Below are 17,284 nucleotides of genomic sequence, written 5' to 3'. Positions count from 1 at the left end.
CTTTGGCCTGCGGGAGGAAGCCGGAGTACCCGGGGAGAACATGCAAACTGCAGACAGAAAGTAATATAATATAATTGCAAAAATAATTGTTTGCATGACAAGCAGTTATGCACTTTTTCTTAAGTGAGATTTAAAATGCCGAACACTTAAAATAATCACATATGTACGGTCATTGTACGTGTACTGTAGATTTATTGTTTCGTCTGGTGCTTCCATGCACCACAGCACATGGGGTCAGTAAAACACTGACGTGGACTGATGCCAACTGCTTTTAAGCAGACGAAGAAGAACAAGCGGGGGAAACTGAAAAAGGTTTCCGACCGGCGATGTTTCGCTGTTACACATAGTTGGAAAGTGCTACGCCAGGACTACAGGTGAAAAAAAAACCCTAATTCCTAGATTTTTAAATAGGTGCAGTCAACACATGAGCAAGGTTAAACGTAAATGTCTTAGAGATGTATCATTATGTTGGGATATTTTCTCTGTTTCTCAGCTGGTGGCTGTGTTTCTTACTACGGTGGGACATCATGCGGTACATGTCTGTTCCCTGCGGTTAGCTTTGCTAGCTACATGTTGACAGAGTTCAGGCACAGTTGAAGAGTCAGTGATACATGCTAGAGACACTGGAGCCACAATTTGTCCAATTGTCATGGAATAATAAAGAGTACACTTTCGTTAATTAATTTGAATAATAAGTGGACGATTTAAACCAAATATAAATAAAAAGAAAACCGACAGTTCACTACTATAATTATACTGCAGCCCAATAACACAGTCAGGAATGAAGCCCTGAAAGTAAAATCCCCAGACAGCGTTGAAGGGTCAGAGGCTAAACACTGGACATTTGGTTGGGGTTGATTCTCCCCATGGAGAATCAAAAAAAGTATCTGTTACACATTTACCTGATGGGCTACCTCTGCTTATTCTTCCTGCTTCTACGTTATTGTTTTATTATTTATTTTAGCTATATTGACAGGGTTTGGAGTAGTTGGCTAGTTTTTCAAAAACTTATGCCTTGATGAGTTTTTGTGTTGAAACTGCAGGAAAATAACTTTTTACCTGTGCAGCTCAGGAGGTCATCTACTAATAACAAGGTTGATGGTTCGATCCCTGACTGCTCCAGTCTTTATGCCAAACATCCTTGGACAAGATGCTTGCCCCCAGTTGTTTGAATGAACGTGTGAGAATGTTAGCTAGAAAGCACCGGCATAGAAAGAGCATTGGATGCTCAGGTAGAGTAGAAAAGCTGTATAAGAACCAGTCCATTTACCTCTTATCCTTCCTTTTCTCTCAAAGTCAGCTGTGATGGCCAAACTTCAGGGCTTTGAGTTTTGGAGGAAAACTCTGAAAGAAGCACGCTATGTGGTGGCTCCCATGGTGGACCAGAGTGAGCTGGCTTGGCGTTTGCTTAGCCGCCGACACGGTGCTCAGCTTTGCTACACCCCCATGCTGCATGCTCAGGTGTTTGTCCGTGACGCCAACTACAGGAGGGAAAACCTCTACAATGAAGTTTGTGAGGAGGACAGCCCTCTCATTGCACAGGTGAGAATCAACACTGAGTTGAGTTCTTTGTTTGTTTGTTTTTAAATAGTAATATCAGTAATTTAAAAATGCTTTTAATAGTTTTGTATTTTCTATTTATTTGTTTTCTTTTTAAACTTCAAGACGTTTGTGGTGCAGTAAAAAAAAAATTCAAAGTGCAGGCTTTTGTTATTTGTCCATTTTTAATTTAAATTTTCAGTTTTGCCCATTTCAAAACCTCCTTATCAGAGGCAAAGAAAGAAAGAAACAAATGTAACCATTACATCACCTTAATCACTTCATTGGCTGTTGCCTAATCTAAATCAGTGTTCCATCCTCTGTGTGTCAGTTTTGTGCCAATGATCCAGAGGTGTTCCTTCAGGCAGCTTTGCTGGCTCAGGATTATTGTGACGCCATTGATCTCAACCTGGGCTGTCCACAGATGATCGCTAAGAGAGGTAAACCTTTCATTCATATATGAACCCATGAATTTCTTACGTTACCATTTCTTAAAGATTGCATCAGAAAGAATAGTGTTGCCAAACTTGCAGACGAGTGAAAGGGGAACTTGACACTGATGTTTTTCTTTTCTCTTTTCTTTCTTTTTTTTTTTTAAGGACACTATGGAGTTTTTCTACAAGATGAATGGGACCTGTTGGAAAAAATGGGTAAGTCTGTGTTTGTGTGACTGAAGACTGTTGTTGGACATAATGTTTTCACGAATATTCATGATGCAAAAACATTTTTCCCACATCTTCTGTTTGTTTAATCAGTTTAATCTCAGGCACCTAAACTTTCCCCTTATTTGTCAGTCAGCTTAGCCAACGAAAAGCTCAAAGTGCCAATCACGTGCAAGATCCGTGTGTTCAAGGAGGTTGAAAAAACAGTCCGCTATGCCCAGATGCTCGAGAAAGCTGGATGTCAGGTATGACCTCTGCAGTAATTTGAATGAGTTTGCCAGCTCTCCGGCTTGTCACTTCCCAGTCTGTAGCAGAAACAGAATTGTCCTTTTACTTTAGCTGTTGTTGTAAGGGGGGGAAAGAGTTTTCTAAGTTGAGCTTCGTACAGTGTATAGAAAGACACAGACGAGCGGGCTGAAGCTGGGCTATTGTAAAAGTCACCATAAGCAAACTTTGCCAGTATGTATTTTTAAGGATGTGTTCCATTTCTATGTAAAGTCCTTTTACAAATAAGAGCTTTTAAGGAAAACTACATGCACAGAAAACAGTGTGTTACATTAGAAAATCATTTTTTAAACTGGAGCAGTGATGAGGAGTAAATTCAGCAAATCTGATGTTTGGTGTGGCTCGGCCATCTTTGTTTTACGCTTCACTGAACGAGCGTAACGCACAGCTGCATAGTTTATTTTCATTTCTGACTGTTGATTTGTGTGTTTGCTTTAAATGGTGTTTCCAGAAGCATTAGAATAAATCTGTGTTGATGGGTCTTGACGTGTCTCCCAGCTGCTGACAGTGCACGGCAGAACCAAAGACCAGAAAGGCGCCATGACAGGTATCGCTAGCTGGGAGCACATAAAGGCTGTACGGTGAGCTGCTCGTCTTCTGTATCTGATGTGGGATGGATTCCTGTTTCCAATGTTTCCTAACTAATAATTAAATGCAGTAGCTTTGATATTAAAGCAAAATCTGATGAGCCAAATAACATTATTGTATATTGACTTCTGTGATTTGTTACAGGCAGGCGGTAAATATTCCAGTATTTGCTAACGGCAACATCCAGCACCTCAGTGATGTGGAGCGCTGCATTCAGGAAACAGGCGTGCAGGGAGTGATGAGTGCAGGTCAGGAGCAGGAGTTTGTTTTATTTATTACTTTTCTTCCCTGATGTGACGATGACGACCATAGCAACCACAATTTCTGTGTTGTATTGTTCTTAGAGGGGAACCTCCATAACCCAGCGCTGTTTGAAGGCCGCAGCCCCCCGGTGTGGGAAATGGCTGAGGAGTATCTAGAGGTGGTGAAGCGGTATCCTCCATGTACGCTGTCCTATGTTCGAGCCCACCTCTTCAAGCTGTGGCATCACACGTATGTCTCTCTTTGCCTCCTGCACTTGGAGATTCTGTTTCCCAGAAATGCTACTGGTCCAAGAGTCAAATATGGCTTCTTTGATTTATAAGCTCAAAAAATACTTGCTGATGAGTTTATTGCCTCAGTCATTAGTTTAAATTACTGAATACAACATGATTTTAATTTTACACAGTGTGGAGTAATAAAAAACGATAAAGTCTGGTTTAGGAGCTCCGTCCCTCGTCTATTATGTGTGTTTTAAAACATCAGGGCCAATAAGTGACATCACAGTGTCCATCTTTTCCTATACAAGCTGTGGTGGATCAAACTTTCTCTGTGATGACCTACAACACATTTCAGGTGCCAGCATAGATGAACATCTGTCCTCTGTGCTTATTTTAACATCGGGCATGACACCAGGAAGGTCTCAGTAGTTCCTAATAGACTAAATGATAGCGTGTCATGTCTACCCAGTTACTGAGTTTAAACATAACTGCACCAGATCATATTTCATGCTCGCTGTTCATTGAGTGATCTAGTACAGGGTAGGAAACATACACAATGTTTCTTCCTGCTATAGCTCAGCAGTACTGCTTTAAAATGTGACCTTTCCTGCATGCTGCATGCATGTGTCTGTTCAGGCTGCAGATCCACCAGGACCTGAGGGAGGAGTTGGCCAAGGTGAAGACTCTGGAGGGTTTGGCTGACGTTAGCAAACAGCTGAGGCTTCGCTGTCAGGTACAAACAGGAAACATCCTTTCAAATATGCACAACTGAGGAGGTAGCTAAGAGCTCAGCATTACCATAGCGACAGAGGTGAAACCAGAAGCAGACGGACATTATTAAAGTAATCATTGTATGTTTTTATATAGTTCTGTGCTGTGTAGTGGGTAGACTGCAGTCATGTCTGTGTACTACAGGCATTTCAGCAACACAGTTCCCAAAGAATCCGTGGAATGATGTGATAATGAGGTGCATTGTTCGGTAGCAAGTAGACTTTGTGTTGCATTAGAAACTCACCGTGACCCATTTCCTCTATAGTTTTCACATGTGGTCAAGATGTCATCACAGCCTTAACACCTACAAGGTGCAAGAAAGTTCGATTTTTAGAGGCAGACACTAATATTTCAGTCAAATGCTGATATTAACCTGATGTTGTCTGTTGATTTTTTTAAGCTTTAAGGAAAGCGGCACTGACACCATGTATAACTGCTTAGAGCAGGGGTGTCCAACTCCAGGCCTGAGGGCCGGTGTCCTGCAGGTTTACATGTGTCCTTGATCCAACACAGCTGATTTAAATGGCTAAATGACCTCAACATGTCTTGAAGTTAGGACTGTTTGATATAACGATATATATCAGATGGCGATACGAAAACGTCTATCGTTTCGTTTTACGCTATCGTTTGTTTCGTGGTGTCGCAACATAAACCGTTTACGGCAATATTTTTTTTTTTTTCATCGTTTTGATGGTCACTGTAGTGGCTATATGAATTTCTTAACGTTCTCTCTTTCTCTTATAACTAAAATAACCACACTACGGATGGACAAGCGACTGTTTTTATGCGTTGTCGTTAGCAATAAACTGAAATGATGACAAACAGAAGGACCAGTAAAAAAAAAAAAAACCAAGGACCTTATTCCTAAACAAGGGGCTGCCTCTGTAGCATGGACATGGTTTGGTTATGAAAAGTCTGACACGGAGTAGAAAACTGTACGATGCAAATTTTGCTGCAAACTGGTTTCCACCATAAACTCAAACATGACAAACCTCTTCTACCACCTACGCAAGAGTCACGTAAAAGAGTATGGAGAGAGTTTACGGATGAGAAGCAAAAAAGAGCCGTCAGGTGCTCAAAATAACCCTTAAACTCAAACATTAGAACAGGCTTTTTCCCCGCATGTAATAAATACTCAGAAAGAAAATGGCAGACGTTACAACTTATGTCTAAAAATGTATCGTTTCATGCATCGGTCAAAACAGTCGACTCCAGGTATACAACGCCCAGCTGGAAACACTTCACGCAAGTTGAGCTGCCCGAGATTCACAGAATTTACAAAAAAGGAAAAATGTTTGTGGTTTATATCGTTGTCGGGACGATAAATGTCTTATATCAGGATATGAGATTTTGGTCATGTCACACGGTCCTACTTAGTAAAGAACTAATTATTTGGTTCAGGTGTGTTGACCCAGGGTGAGATCTAAAACCTGCAGGACACCGGCCCTTGAGGCCTGGAGTTCCTCACCCCTGGTTTAGAGCTTCAGCTTGTTCAGTTGCTGCTTGTTCAGGGTCACATGACCTTTGATTTGTATGTCATAGTGTAGAAAGTGTTTACTGTCCTTTCCACAAGTTGGGAAGTTTTTGTAATTCTAAAAAAAAGAAGGAAAAAATTATTAGATTCATTAGCATAGACTTTTTACATTTTTGCTATATTTTAGTTTGAAATGCAGCCAATGGGTTTGTGTGATGTTATGGCACCCTCCCAAAAGGTTGATTCTGTTCATCTGGACGTACCTTTTGGGATTTATTTACCTGGATGATTGAGCATGCATCGAGACATTGCGGCACTGAAAGTTTCCTGACTGTGGCTTTCTGTCTATTCAGGAGGAGATAGCCAAAGGAAAAGATTCAGAAGATAAAGAAAGCGGACTTCCTTTCCCCCACTGGATCTGCCAGCCATATGTCAGACCAGTGTAAGTCACAACACATCTCTACTTACTTCAGTAAAAAGAAAGTAATGCACATCTTTTGATCCATGAACACACTTCTCAAAAGATTTCTCACTGATGGATGATCACGTTACAGGCCAAAAGAGACGGTTACCAACGGTAACAGCCAGGCATCAGTGTTGAAAAAGACAGTTTGTCAGAAGAGGGCACTGGAGGACTGTGAGTCAGCTGACACACTCTCTAAAAACAAGCAGAAGAAGAGATCCCGCAACCCCAAAAAGAACTTCTGCCCCGAACAGAAACGTAAGTTTGTGCTGTCGACTTAACCTGCTGGTCAAAAGTCTTAGAACACCCCAATTTTTCCAGTTTTTCTAATTGAAAATTATGCATTTTAATGTCTCATTGCACTCTGAAATGAAAGCATTGTACAAATACGGAATTGGAGTTTAAAAAAAAAAAAGTATCTACTTTTGACAGATATAACAGCTGAACACACCCGTGGGAGTCTTTCTACAATAGAAATCAAATATTCTTCAGAAAGTCCTTCCCAATCTGTTGCAGAAGGTCCCATAAATGTGGCACTCGTAGGTCACTTTGCTTTCACTCTTCTGTCCAGTTCATCCCAAACCAGCTCGATGGAGACTCGATGGTCATTATCTTGCCGTAGGATGAACCCCGACTATTTTCTAGGCACAAACCAGAGAGTATTGCATGGCACTGCAGAATGCTGTGGCAGCCGTTTTAGTTCATCACTCTGTACAAGTCGCCGACCCTGGATCCAGTAAAAAAAAGCCCCAGACCATCACTCTTCCTCCTCCATCTTTGACAGTTGATGCGCCACACTGAGGAACCATCCTTTCGCCTACTTGATGGTGTACAAAGATCCTACATGTCGAAGATTTCAAATTCAAGACTTCCAGTCTGGTGGGGTTTCATGGCCCAGGCAAGCCTCTTTGTCTTATTCTGACGTCTTAGCGATGGCTTTCTTGCTGCAACTCGTCCTGTCATACCTGCAGCTCGAAGTCTTCTCTTCACAGTTGAGACTGAGACTTGCTTTCTATACCACTATTAAGCTGTGCTTGAAGCTGTTGTTCTGTGAGCCGCTGATCACACAAGGCGGTTAACTCTCAGAAACTTGTCCTCTGATTCAGTTGTGGCCTCTTCCTGTCACAGTTTCTGAGGCCTTTTGATGTTGAAGGAAACTGTGCTCACTGACACCTTGACCTTCTTTCCAATTTCTCTTAGGAATAACATTTTTAAGTGTTTGATGGTCTGTCTCGCTTCCATTGTTAATTCCCCTATTCGCGCCATCTTTGTAGCAACACAGAATTTTCTGCAGTACAATACTTTCAGGTGATGCTCACAAGTGTATGTTACCACACTGCTTTTATGCAGACAGAGGGGGTTGTAAGTGTAAATGACCACGGCAGACCATGCTTTGTTGTATCTTTATTCAACCACTTTTCCCACACACGGTTGCTGTACACTTACAATGGGCTGCAGCTTTGCGGCTGCCAGGCACACACATCGACAGCAACCCCATGACGGGACCCTACACCACTCTGAAGCTGGCGAGGTGTGATTGTGATGCCGCACAGGTGCATTCGCCTTCCCTGCTGTGGCGCCGCCACCCACGCCCCGCCACAGTAAGTAATCCAGAAAAGTTGGAACACCTGTAGGAATTAGTAGCACCAGCTTGATCAACCTCCATTGCTGCAGAACAGCTTTAAATTGTTAACCCATATTGTGTTCTCTGAAAAAGGCCTTTTGTACATTATGTACATATTTTTCAGTTTTGTGTAACCTTACCTTTTTTTTTTTTTTTTTTTTTTTTAACTTCTGGCAGTTCACCATTTACCTTTGTACCATTTCAAACTTTTCATTGGACTTGAATTGCAATAAATAACTGGAAAAATTGGGGTGCTGTAAGACTTTTGACCGGTCTTGTAAATTGTCAAGTTCCTCATTGAAAATGTGAGTCACTGGTCACTAATGTGCATCTTATTTCTTCCTGCAGCCAAATACATCAAATGTGAACAATGTGGTAACCCAAAGGTAAGCAGAATTCAAACACTGACCTTCTAGTTTGGACAACAGATTAAAAGATGAGCTATTAGATTCAATTGTCAGTTGCTCAAGCACATTTTCATAAAGGTTAGACATGACATTTAGTTAGAAATTCTTTGTTTTGTTCCATTCGCACCGCTTTTGAGATTAAGCCACTTAATTTGCTTTTATTTGATCGTTAGCCTGAATCCTGTGAGCTTTTACTTTCCTCTGCAGGGAAATAAGTGCGTCTTCAGCCTTTGTCGAGGCTGCTGTAAGAAGAAGGCTTACAAAGAAGTGGCAGACTGTCCAAGTAAGTGTGTACGTACACACACTCACTCACTCATGAGGTGCTGTGTGTTGATCCTGTGTAGTGGATATGATTTCTAATCACACTGTCTGCTGATTTATTGACACAAAGACTCCCAGAGTTTATTACCGCCACATGTTAGGACATTAATGTGTTAGACTGGGTTACACAGTCCACAGCAATACAATACAGCAATTATCCAGATTGTGAATCCACAATCAAGAAAAAGAAAAAACAAGAAATGAAAAGGATCGACTCATCTGTGATATAAATGTGTTTAACAGGCCACGGGCTGAGGTTCAAGACCAAGGCAGAGAAACGGAAAGCAGAGGAGAAGGAGCAGGCGGAGAGATCCACAACAGAGGTGGAGAGAAGCGACCACATTCCTCAGCCTCTGCAGGATTCAAGAAGGGAACTGGAGGAGCCTCGGCTGCTACTATGAGCAGGACTGCAGCCATCTCTGCGTGCACAAGCCACACACTCACTGGAGGGTGGAAGCAGTGCATGCAGTAGTCGGTGCATACTGTGTACACAGCTGCTAAGTAGTCTGTTTGGGACTGATGGTGAAGTGTCATCAATCAACAGACCAAAAAATAAAAGCTTATTTTTATGTAAAAGGGATTTCTAGGTGAATAAGCAGTTGGGGCGGGGGACTGGCAGTGGTTCAAATATAATTTATTTATTTTTTACATTTTTTTTAAGGACAGATATTCTAAAGACATTATTTTGCCCAAAGTTGTTGGTGAGTCTTCACAGGGAAAGATTTAGTAACTTGTTGGTGGCAGATGTGTTATACACACATGTAGATGCTGCATTGCTCAACTGCTGTTCACTGGAACACTGTGCCAACATATACATACATATATAGCTCAGGGAGAGCACGGTCTCCTTTTGCTTATTTCTCTGTGGAGGCAGAACATAGTTAGAGTTTCTAAGTACTTGAACTGTAAAAGGATCCTGAAGCAGTTTCGATTGTTCAAATGCTGCAACTGTACTTATGGTACAAGATGTTTAGTGTGCTTAATTTTGTATGTACAACTCAAGCACACACGTTAATGTCTGTCACGGTAATGCTTTGAAGCATTCTGATAAGTTAGGACTACCTAACCCATCATAGGGACTGATAAGTGTCATTTTCAGGCTCATATACATTACTTTGATTAAAGCGTTCATCTTCTTGTTCAAACATGACAGAATCCATTTTAATTCAGTCAGAAGTAAAATATAAAACCAGTTCTCACAAGTGGAACTTTACTTATTTCTTAGTTTGACATATATTTAAAATAAGTGGCGTTTCATACAGGAGCTGGTCAGAAGCCTTAGTATCGCCTGAGCAAGCTCTTCTGACATGACTGGATGCAGCATCTACCTGTCTATATGTGTTTAATTAAAGTCATAAATGTGGTTACTTTCTTTATTTTGCATTAAGATTAGCCATAGTGCATAGTGCACTGTGTGCCTTTTGAATGAAATCACTGTCTGTCCAGAACTTGAGCATAAAGGACACAATTCAGCGCTCCCTCTGCTGCTGAGTAAAACATGCTCTTGTGTATACAGGGTAATAAGGTACAATGGACATCAAAGAGGATGTGTGTTTTGTGGTAGTTGGCCCCACACTGTCAAAGGTTGGGGGCAACTGTAAATTTGGCAACACAGATGAACAAATATATAGATTTTTATCTGTAATGGACGGAGCTATAATGAAATCACCCTCTGGTTTCTGGACTCTGAATTTTTGAAAATACATTTTAATTCTTCCCATTGTAATTTTTAAAAAGTCCTTTTGGGTGGAAGAGTTAAGTTGTGAACTAGCTCTGCTTAGTTTGGTTAGCAAGCGTCATCCACATGCATATGGCTCTCACACAAACCTGCTAATAAGGGACAAAGTAAAGAAGTCATAAATTGCACTCGTCAGCCTTTAGCACAAACTTCTTGGACTAATGCCATTTAAAAATGCTTCAAAAGGTGCAAAACTCACAAAAATGCTAAATCCAGGTAACTCGGATTAACAGGACTCCTGTTCAACATTGTGGTAAAGTCCCTAATGTTAAGTCTTGGAGGTGTTCAGATTCAGAGAAAAAATCTATTGACACTACAACAAAGGTCCAAACCATTTTTACAGCAGACAGTAAATGCACTTTTAATATTGTAAAGCATTTTAGCAAAGTGTTTGGTGACTGACAGCCTCAAGTGGCGAATCCAGGAACTGCAGTTTTTGCTTCACGTTTTCAGGTTGCTGTTTGGGTGGCATTGATGTCTTTGTCTCCTTGGTAACTAGCTTGTTTACTAACAGGACCACCTAAGCAAGCCCAAAAATGCTTTAACTAATTCCAATATTTTTTTTATTACTTATGCCCTAAAATAGCTGGAAAGTATTTACTGTTATGAGCTATTTTAGATCCAATTAAAAAAAAAAACATGAATTTTGGTTGCAGGCTCCAGTAGCTTCCTGTTTACGTTTTTTTTTATTTTTAAATTTTTTTTTATTTATGACAAATTGGTAAACCTGTCGATTTTATTTCCTGCTTTTCATATTGGTTTTTCTTATAGCCTTTGCAGCTGGTACAATGCAGTATTTTAAAGCAAGGTGCGTCATCTATGCTAACATAAATTGTGTTTATAAAAATAAACATTAATACTAAGGGTGCAACGATACACAAAATTCACGGTTCGGTTCGATACTTTGGTGTCACAGTTCGATATTTTTTCGATACAAAAAAAGTTCATGCCTTTTTAATTTGTCATTTATTAAAATTAGAAATATATATTTTAACTCAAAAGTACAGTTTTTAAATTTAATGTTGCTGAAACAACAAAATAATAATAAAAAAATCTATCTGATCGAGAAATCACTCATCTTTGGAAAAGAGAGTTTATTACAGAGAAATGGCTCTTTCCAAAATAAAAGCTATACTATACGCTTCTTCTGGGCTATATTCTCAGCAGCATATTAAACATATCAGGTCCCCATAAGGAGAATCATGTGCTAACGGCTGTCTAAATGACTCGAGTAAAGTTTGTAGCATGCAGGGTCGAAGGAGCTTGGAAAGAAAAGCGTCTGAACTTTGAGTTGCTTGAAGACGTTTCACCTCTCATCCGAGAAGCTTCTTCAGTTCTAAGGTCAAATGGTGGAGAGTCCCATATTTAAACCCAGTGGGAGTTTCCCCACAAATAGTACCTCCTTTTTGACTCCCATCACCCTCTGGAACACAGACTTGGAGTAATCAGGACCCTACACCATGTTCCCTCTAAGCCTGAAGGAAAAAAGAAGGAACACACACATGTAAAGGAAGCACTCAAAACGTGCGGCTATCCTAAATGGGCGTTCTTAAAGTCAGCAAAGAGGCACAGAAAAGAAGACCAGACACCAGCGAGGGAGGATAAGAAGGACAGATGCAACAACATTGTCATCCCCTATGTAGCCGGTGTATCAGAGAAACTCAGGAGAGTTTTCTCCAAGCATGACATCCCGGTGCATTTCAGACCCAGCAACACACTCAGACAAAAACTGGTTCACCCGAAAGACAAAACGCCAAAACACAAACTTAACAATGTGGTGTATGCTGTACAGTGCAGCGAGGAATGCTCAGACCTCTACATTGGAGAGACCAAACAGCCACTTCACAAGCGCATGGCACAACACAGAAGAGCCACCTCCACAGGACAAGACTCAGCAGTCCATCTGCATCTAAAGGTCAAAGGTCACTCTTTCGAGGATGCCAATGTTCACATTTTGGACAGAGAGGACAGATGGTTTGAAAGAGGAGTGAAAGAAGCCATCTATGTCCACTGTGAGCGACCATCTTTGAACAGAGGCGGGGGTTTACGACACCAACTCTCTTCCATCTATAATCCAGTTTTGAGATCCCTTCCCAGACGCCTTAACGCCCACTCACATCCTGGGCCATCTGACCTCAGGAAATCACATGATAGGGTGGGGCCAGGTTTCACAGTGAGCTCACCCGAAACCCTGGCTGATTGGGACCCACACCCAGTTTTAAACGTTGGCTCATGTGATTAGGTAGAGGATCATCAGTGGGTCCTTTTGTCCCTCTGTGGGGGGTCACTCCCACTAGGTTTATATCTGGGACTCTCCACCATTTGACCTTAGAACTGAAGCTTCTCAGATGAGAGGTGAAACGTCTTCAAGCAACCTAAAGAAGCCCAGACGCTTTTCTTTTCAAGCTCCTTAGACTACACACCTTTTGTGTTATAAATAACACAAAATTAATATTGAACACATCTGTTTTAGTTATTATTCCATACTGCATACTGTATTTTATTTTATTTTTTACATGTTAATATGAGAATTAGTCAAAAGAATGACGTGCCTCTGACCGCATCAGTTTATTCTGTTCCTGTTGTTGGATATACACTATAAATATTTTTGAGCGCAGAGTGCCATCTAGTGGTCAAATCAAGGTGGTCAAATTGTGAACGAAATTTGGAAAGACTCTCTTTCAAATGTGTCAAAAATGAGACTTTCTATGATGTAATATTTAAGGGGTGTCAAACATGCAGACCATAGACTAGATCCCGCCCACCCAAGTCTGCTGGTTGGATTTGCAAAGTGCACTGTGTGGCTATTATGGGTTGGGTTTGAGTGTAAATTCTGAAAAGTTAAAAGGTATTTAATAAAACAAAATAAATAAAAGTGAGAACAAAGCGGTAAAAGTCTGTCATTGTAAAAAGAAAGTTTTATACCATCTGCAAGCTGTCAAAGATAAGTGATATGTACACTTTGTCTCCTGAAGAGGGAGCACCTTTGTTCACCTGGACATTTACTAAAGTAGAAGAAAGAAAGAAAAGATAACCGTTGATTTTATCCAATTAACAAACTGTTGTTATGACATTTAGTCACTGCAGAGTAGTTACAACACAGAAATGAATCAGGTGGATGAGGTGACGGAGAAGGAGGAGATGAAAGGACAAGGAGAAATGATGCAAGAAAAGACGACTGCAAAGAGTGTTGTCTTGTCTTTACATTTCTCTCTGCCCCCTCATGTATGCCTGTCTAGAACCGGCCCAGTATATAATATAGACTTGTAAAAATGCTAAAAATCAGATTGAAAAATTTGCACACATATAACTATGTATCCAAGGAAGGTGTTGCTATGGACGTGGGGGTGTCATCAGTGCCTTTTTTGAAACATGTGAACAGGAATTCTTCAAATCACAAAGAGACACTAAAGTGATGCTTTAAAGCTTTAATGCAAAGAAATCTGTTAACTGAGCCACAGTCAGCTACCATTACCATGGAGTGACAGTGCTTTACAGGAAAGAAGCTAAAAGTAAGACAGCTTATGAGATGAGTACAGCGGGCAGTGTCGGTTTCTGAGGAGTTCACATCTCAGCTGGAGCTTTCCCAGGACGGTGGATGTAGTCGTTTATGAAGGTCAGATACTTTGCAACCTCAGTACAGACGCCAGGGCCGTCCTTGGGGCCACAACCACCAGAACTCATGACTCCCACCTGAACTAATTTCCCCCCTTTACGGCACACCAGTGGACCACCATAGTCTCCCTGTGGAAGCAAAACACACAACTTAGACTTAGATTCAACAATAAACTCCAAAGTAACGAGTAACTACTAGTTTCTGTCAATTCAGCTGAGTGAAAGTAAAGTACTTCATGTGTGATAAATCAAAAAGTGTTTGTTTATTTCAAAGTGGTAATAATCCATTTGATTAAATGCAAAAGACTAAAAAAAGGGAAAAACTCACTTTGCAGGCACCCCTTCCCTTGCTGTCATTTGTGCATAGTGTATTAGAGGCTATCTGAGGAAGCCTCTCCTTACAGGTACTCTGAGAGATGATGGAAATCTTGAGCTGCTGAAGTGTTTCTGGAGCTTTCAGTGGAACTGTGGACACACAGGAAAAGTATGGAAGTGACAGAAAGGTGATGTTTCTTATCTGTGAAGTACCTTACTATGCAAAGTATGGACGTAGGCTATGTTTATACACAATTAAATACAGTTTACTGGTGACAGTATGGCAATTTACAATGGATCTGTGAGCCTGCCTTTTACAGCGTGAACATTTTAAAGCCTACTTTCTGTGCTTAACTTACCACCATTTCCCACTTCCCCCCAGCCAGTGATCCAGCACTCAGATGATGGACCAAAGGTGTCATCCTTGTCAGGCAGAGCCACTGGTGCAACATCTTTTGAAAATGTAATCGCTTTCTTCAGCTTGATCAGAGCAATGTCATTTTCGTAGTTGCTGTTGCCCAGGTCTCGGTATGGAACAATATTGGCTATACCCATGTAACGGTGAGCCGCCTTTTGCAGCTGATATGCGCCGACAACAACGAACGATCGACGATGATCATAACTGCATGACAAGAGAAACACACACATTAAGTCTCATGTATTTTGGAATGACCAAGCCTTCAACAAAACAACACTACACATGGGTTTTGTGGACACTGGTGCATTCAGCAGTTTAAAGGGCTGCGCATGTTTTTTCATAGTTGGCAGGAATTAAAAGAAAAGGAGCTGCAGTGGAGTAAACATTACATTAGTTTGGACTTGATGCGGTGTCTGCTGGGTGTGTAAATATGCAGCTACTCACTAAAAACACAGCTTAAGATGCTGAAATGTGCATATGGTGTATTTAAATACTGACTGAGGCCTCCAGGTCTGACAAGTTAGGCCCACTCACCTAACTTGTCAGACCATTTCAGGACACTTGTCAGAAAGTGTCCTGAAATGATTTTGTCTTTATTGGCCAACAGTGAAGGTCCCTATGAGTAATTATTCCCCCAAAATACTCACATGCAGTGTGAAGCTTTTTTGTTATGACTGCTCTGGAGGATGTTCATAAAAATAATGAGATACGTTTCTGCAAACACACACAGACTTACTTAGCCACGCACTGTGCAGAAGTCAGCACCCACTGCTTTGCAACGACGGTGCCGCCGCAGCCCCATTTCTCCAATTTCGAATCTTTAGATGTCATGTTGAGGTGAACCATCCATGGCCAACTTTCCTTTTTGGCATCCTCTGCACCAATGATGGAGCTCCTCACTTCATTTCCCAGTAGACCTGAAAAACACAAACAAAATGCTGGATGTAAGTTTGAGGCATCTAAGAAAATTAAATCCCATCAAAGTAAGAGCTGTTTGCTATTTTGCTCAGAATGGATGATAAACATTAGAGCATCAGTCTATCGAGGCTGCACTCTGAAATCTGGGCTCTGGAGTTGGGAAATTAAGGTTCAGCATTTTTCTCTCTCACCATCACTGTTGTGCAGCAGTACCAACACAGTTAGCAGAAGTTTGCAGAAAGCCATGGCCGTGATGAAGAACAGTGTAGCAGTACCTCTGTGTGGTGAGGGGGGAACAAGTGCAGCTTTATATGCACTGCTGGAGAGATGACTATCATTAGTCCCACCCTTTACATCTCAAACCACACCTAAAAAAATGTACATGCGATTTTAACATACAGTGGAAAAATAATTGAAGACTTTGGTTGAATATTCTGGCAACGTGCCAAAAATATATATTTTGAACAATCGAATGCCATCTTTGATGAAAGAGTTTAACTCTTTTATTTGATTTATCTGCACTGCAGACCTGTTAGTGTGACACATTGTGCTTGAAAAGTTACCTGCTACTGCTGTGTTTATTTCCACTTAAATTATCTAAAAGTGGGGGGTGGTGGAGTTAAAGTGTAAGGCATAAAAGGTGTGGTCTCAGTAGAATTTCCATCTCCACCCTAAATGACCTTAGCCCTTCCACCCTTTTTTATTTATTATACTATATAACTGCTCTTGTATACAGACCCACAATGTTTCTGTTTCAATGGTTCTTACGCATACTCCATGTATATAGTTTCACTCACATATATGTATCCATATATGCTTTTTATTTTATTTTAATTATTTATTTGTTTTCCCCTTGTTGTATATTGTTTTCTCTTCTTACCTTTGCACCTTTGTGGTCCAGCTACCCAATTTCACTGTGCAAGAAACTGCACAATGACAATAAAAAACTCTAAGTCTAAGTAAAGGTCTCGAGCATGTACGACTGAAAGGGAGCGAAGGGAAAATAGAGACAGAAAGGAAGAGGAAAGGGCAAGGACCGAGTACTCGTGCTCCAACTATTGAGACCTGTGTACTCATTGCAGAGACCTAAGTTCTGTTGTGTTTGCCATTTGCTGCATATCCCTCAATCTCTCGCTTTACTTTATTGCCATTCAACCTTCTAGGAATAACAAAAAGCCACAAATAAGTCACAAAAGAAAAGTTGTCATTGAATTCTGTCACACTGATAATTCACATTAGTAAGTAAACTGAAGCACAGATGGAAAGCCCAAGGTGGCATAGCAGGTAGTGAAATGAAAAGGCACTTTAGCTGCTACTGGAAAACAAGCAAAGAACAAAGGAGGGAGGGAAAAATACACAAAGCTAGAAAATAATGAGGAACTAAACTGAAAGGATGGACAGGAGGAAGAAGGAAAAGGAAGACCTTTAAGAAGCTTGAAAACAAAGGTTAACGACATGGAAAGCACAAAGACTGTGAAAGTCTTATTCATGTGAGTGAATGTGAGTAGCTGATAAATGCTTGGTAATGCAAAAAGGTTTGAAAGGTAATGAGTGCACGATTTATTTATTTATTTAAAAAAAAATTTGAGGGGGGGATTTTGCAGCCGCTGATTAAGTTGTTATTTTTTGATGCATCTCCGTATCTCGTTTTTATCTTTCCACATCTA

General features: G+C 40.8%; 2 protein-coding genes across 4 annotated transcripts; one reads left to right on the top strand and one right to left on the bottom strand.

Annotated features, from left to right (window-relative positions):
• Positions 1–46: 46 nt before the first annotated feature.
• Positions 47–9,974, top strand: dus1l (dihydrouridine synthase 1-like (S. cerevisiae)). Of its 3 annotated transcripts, none has more exons than XM_085270230.1 (14): positions 47–374; positions 1,297–1,542; positions 1,871–1,979; positions 2,139–2,189; positions 2,334–2,446; positions 2,985–3,067; positions 3,219–3,322; positions 3,419–3,566; positions 4,190–4,286; positions 6,152–6,240; positions 6,353–6,519; positions 8,234–8,271; positions 8,500–8,583; positions 8,857–9,010. In XM_085270230.1, exons 2-14 carry the CDS (start codon positions 1,306–1,308, stop codon positions 8,866–8,868), a joined length of 1,332 nt encoding a protein of 443 aa, XP_085126356.1. In that variant the 5' UTR covers positions 47–374; positions 1,297–1,305; the 3' UTR covers positions 8,869–9,010. The 3 variants fall into 3 exon arrangements, with proteins under 3 accessions (XP_085126356.1, XP_085126355.1, XP_085126354.1); XM_085270229.1 differs by having other exon boundaries at positions 48–374; positions 1,301–1,542; positions 8,500–8,575; positions 8,857–9,974; XM_085270228.1 differs by having other exon boundaries at positions 48–374; positions 8,500–8,575; positions 8,857–9,974.
• Positions 9,975–13,770: 3,796 nt separating this feature from the next.
• Positions 13,771–15,894, bottom strand: LOC146575508 (tryptase-2-like). The gene is made up of 5 exons (XM_085272562.1): positions 15,809–15,894; positions 15,436–15,616; positions 14,641–14,903; positions 14,295–14,431; positions 13,771–14,095 (listed from the first exon to the last, which is right to left on the bottom strand). Exons 1-5 carry the CDS (start codon positions 15,861–15,863, stop codon positions 13,916–13,918), a joined length of 816 nt encoding a protein of 271 aa, XP_085128688.1. The 5' UTR covers positions 15,864–15,894; the 3' UTR covers positions 13,771–13,915.
• Between the last annotated feature and the right edge of the window lie 1,390 nt (positions 15,895–17,284).

This window comes from Mchenga conophoros, linkage group LG4 (genome assembly GCF_057382185.1).
Source record: "Mchenga conophoros isolate Kocher_MC1m ecotype Shallow Benthic linkage group LG4, M_conophoros_male_GT1.1, whole genome shotgun sequence".
Lineage (NCBI taxonomy): Eukaryota > Metazoa > Chordata > Actinopteri > Cichliformes > Cichlidae > Mchenga > Mchenga conophoros.
The sequence above is the reverse complement of the archived record's forward strand: the minus strand, read 5'-3'. Positions and strand labels throughout refer to the sequence as shown.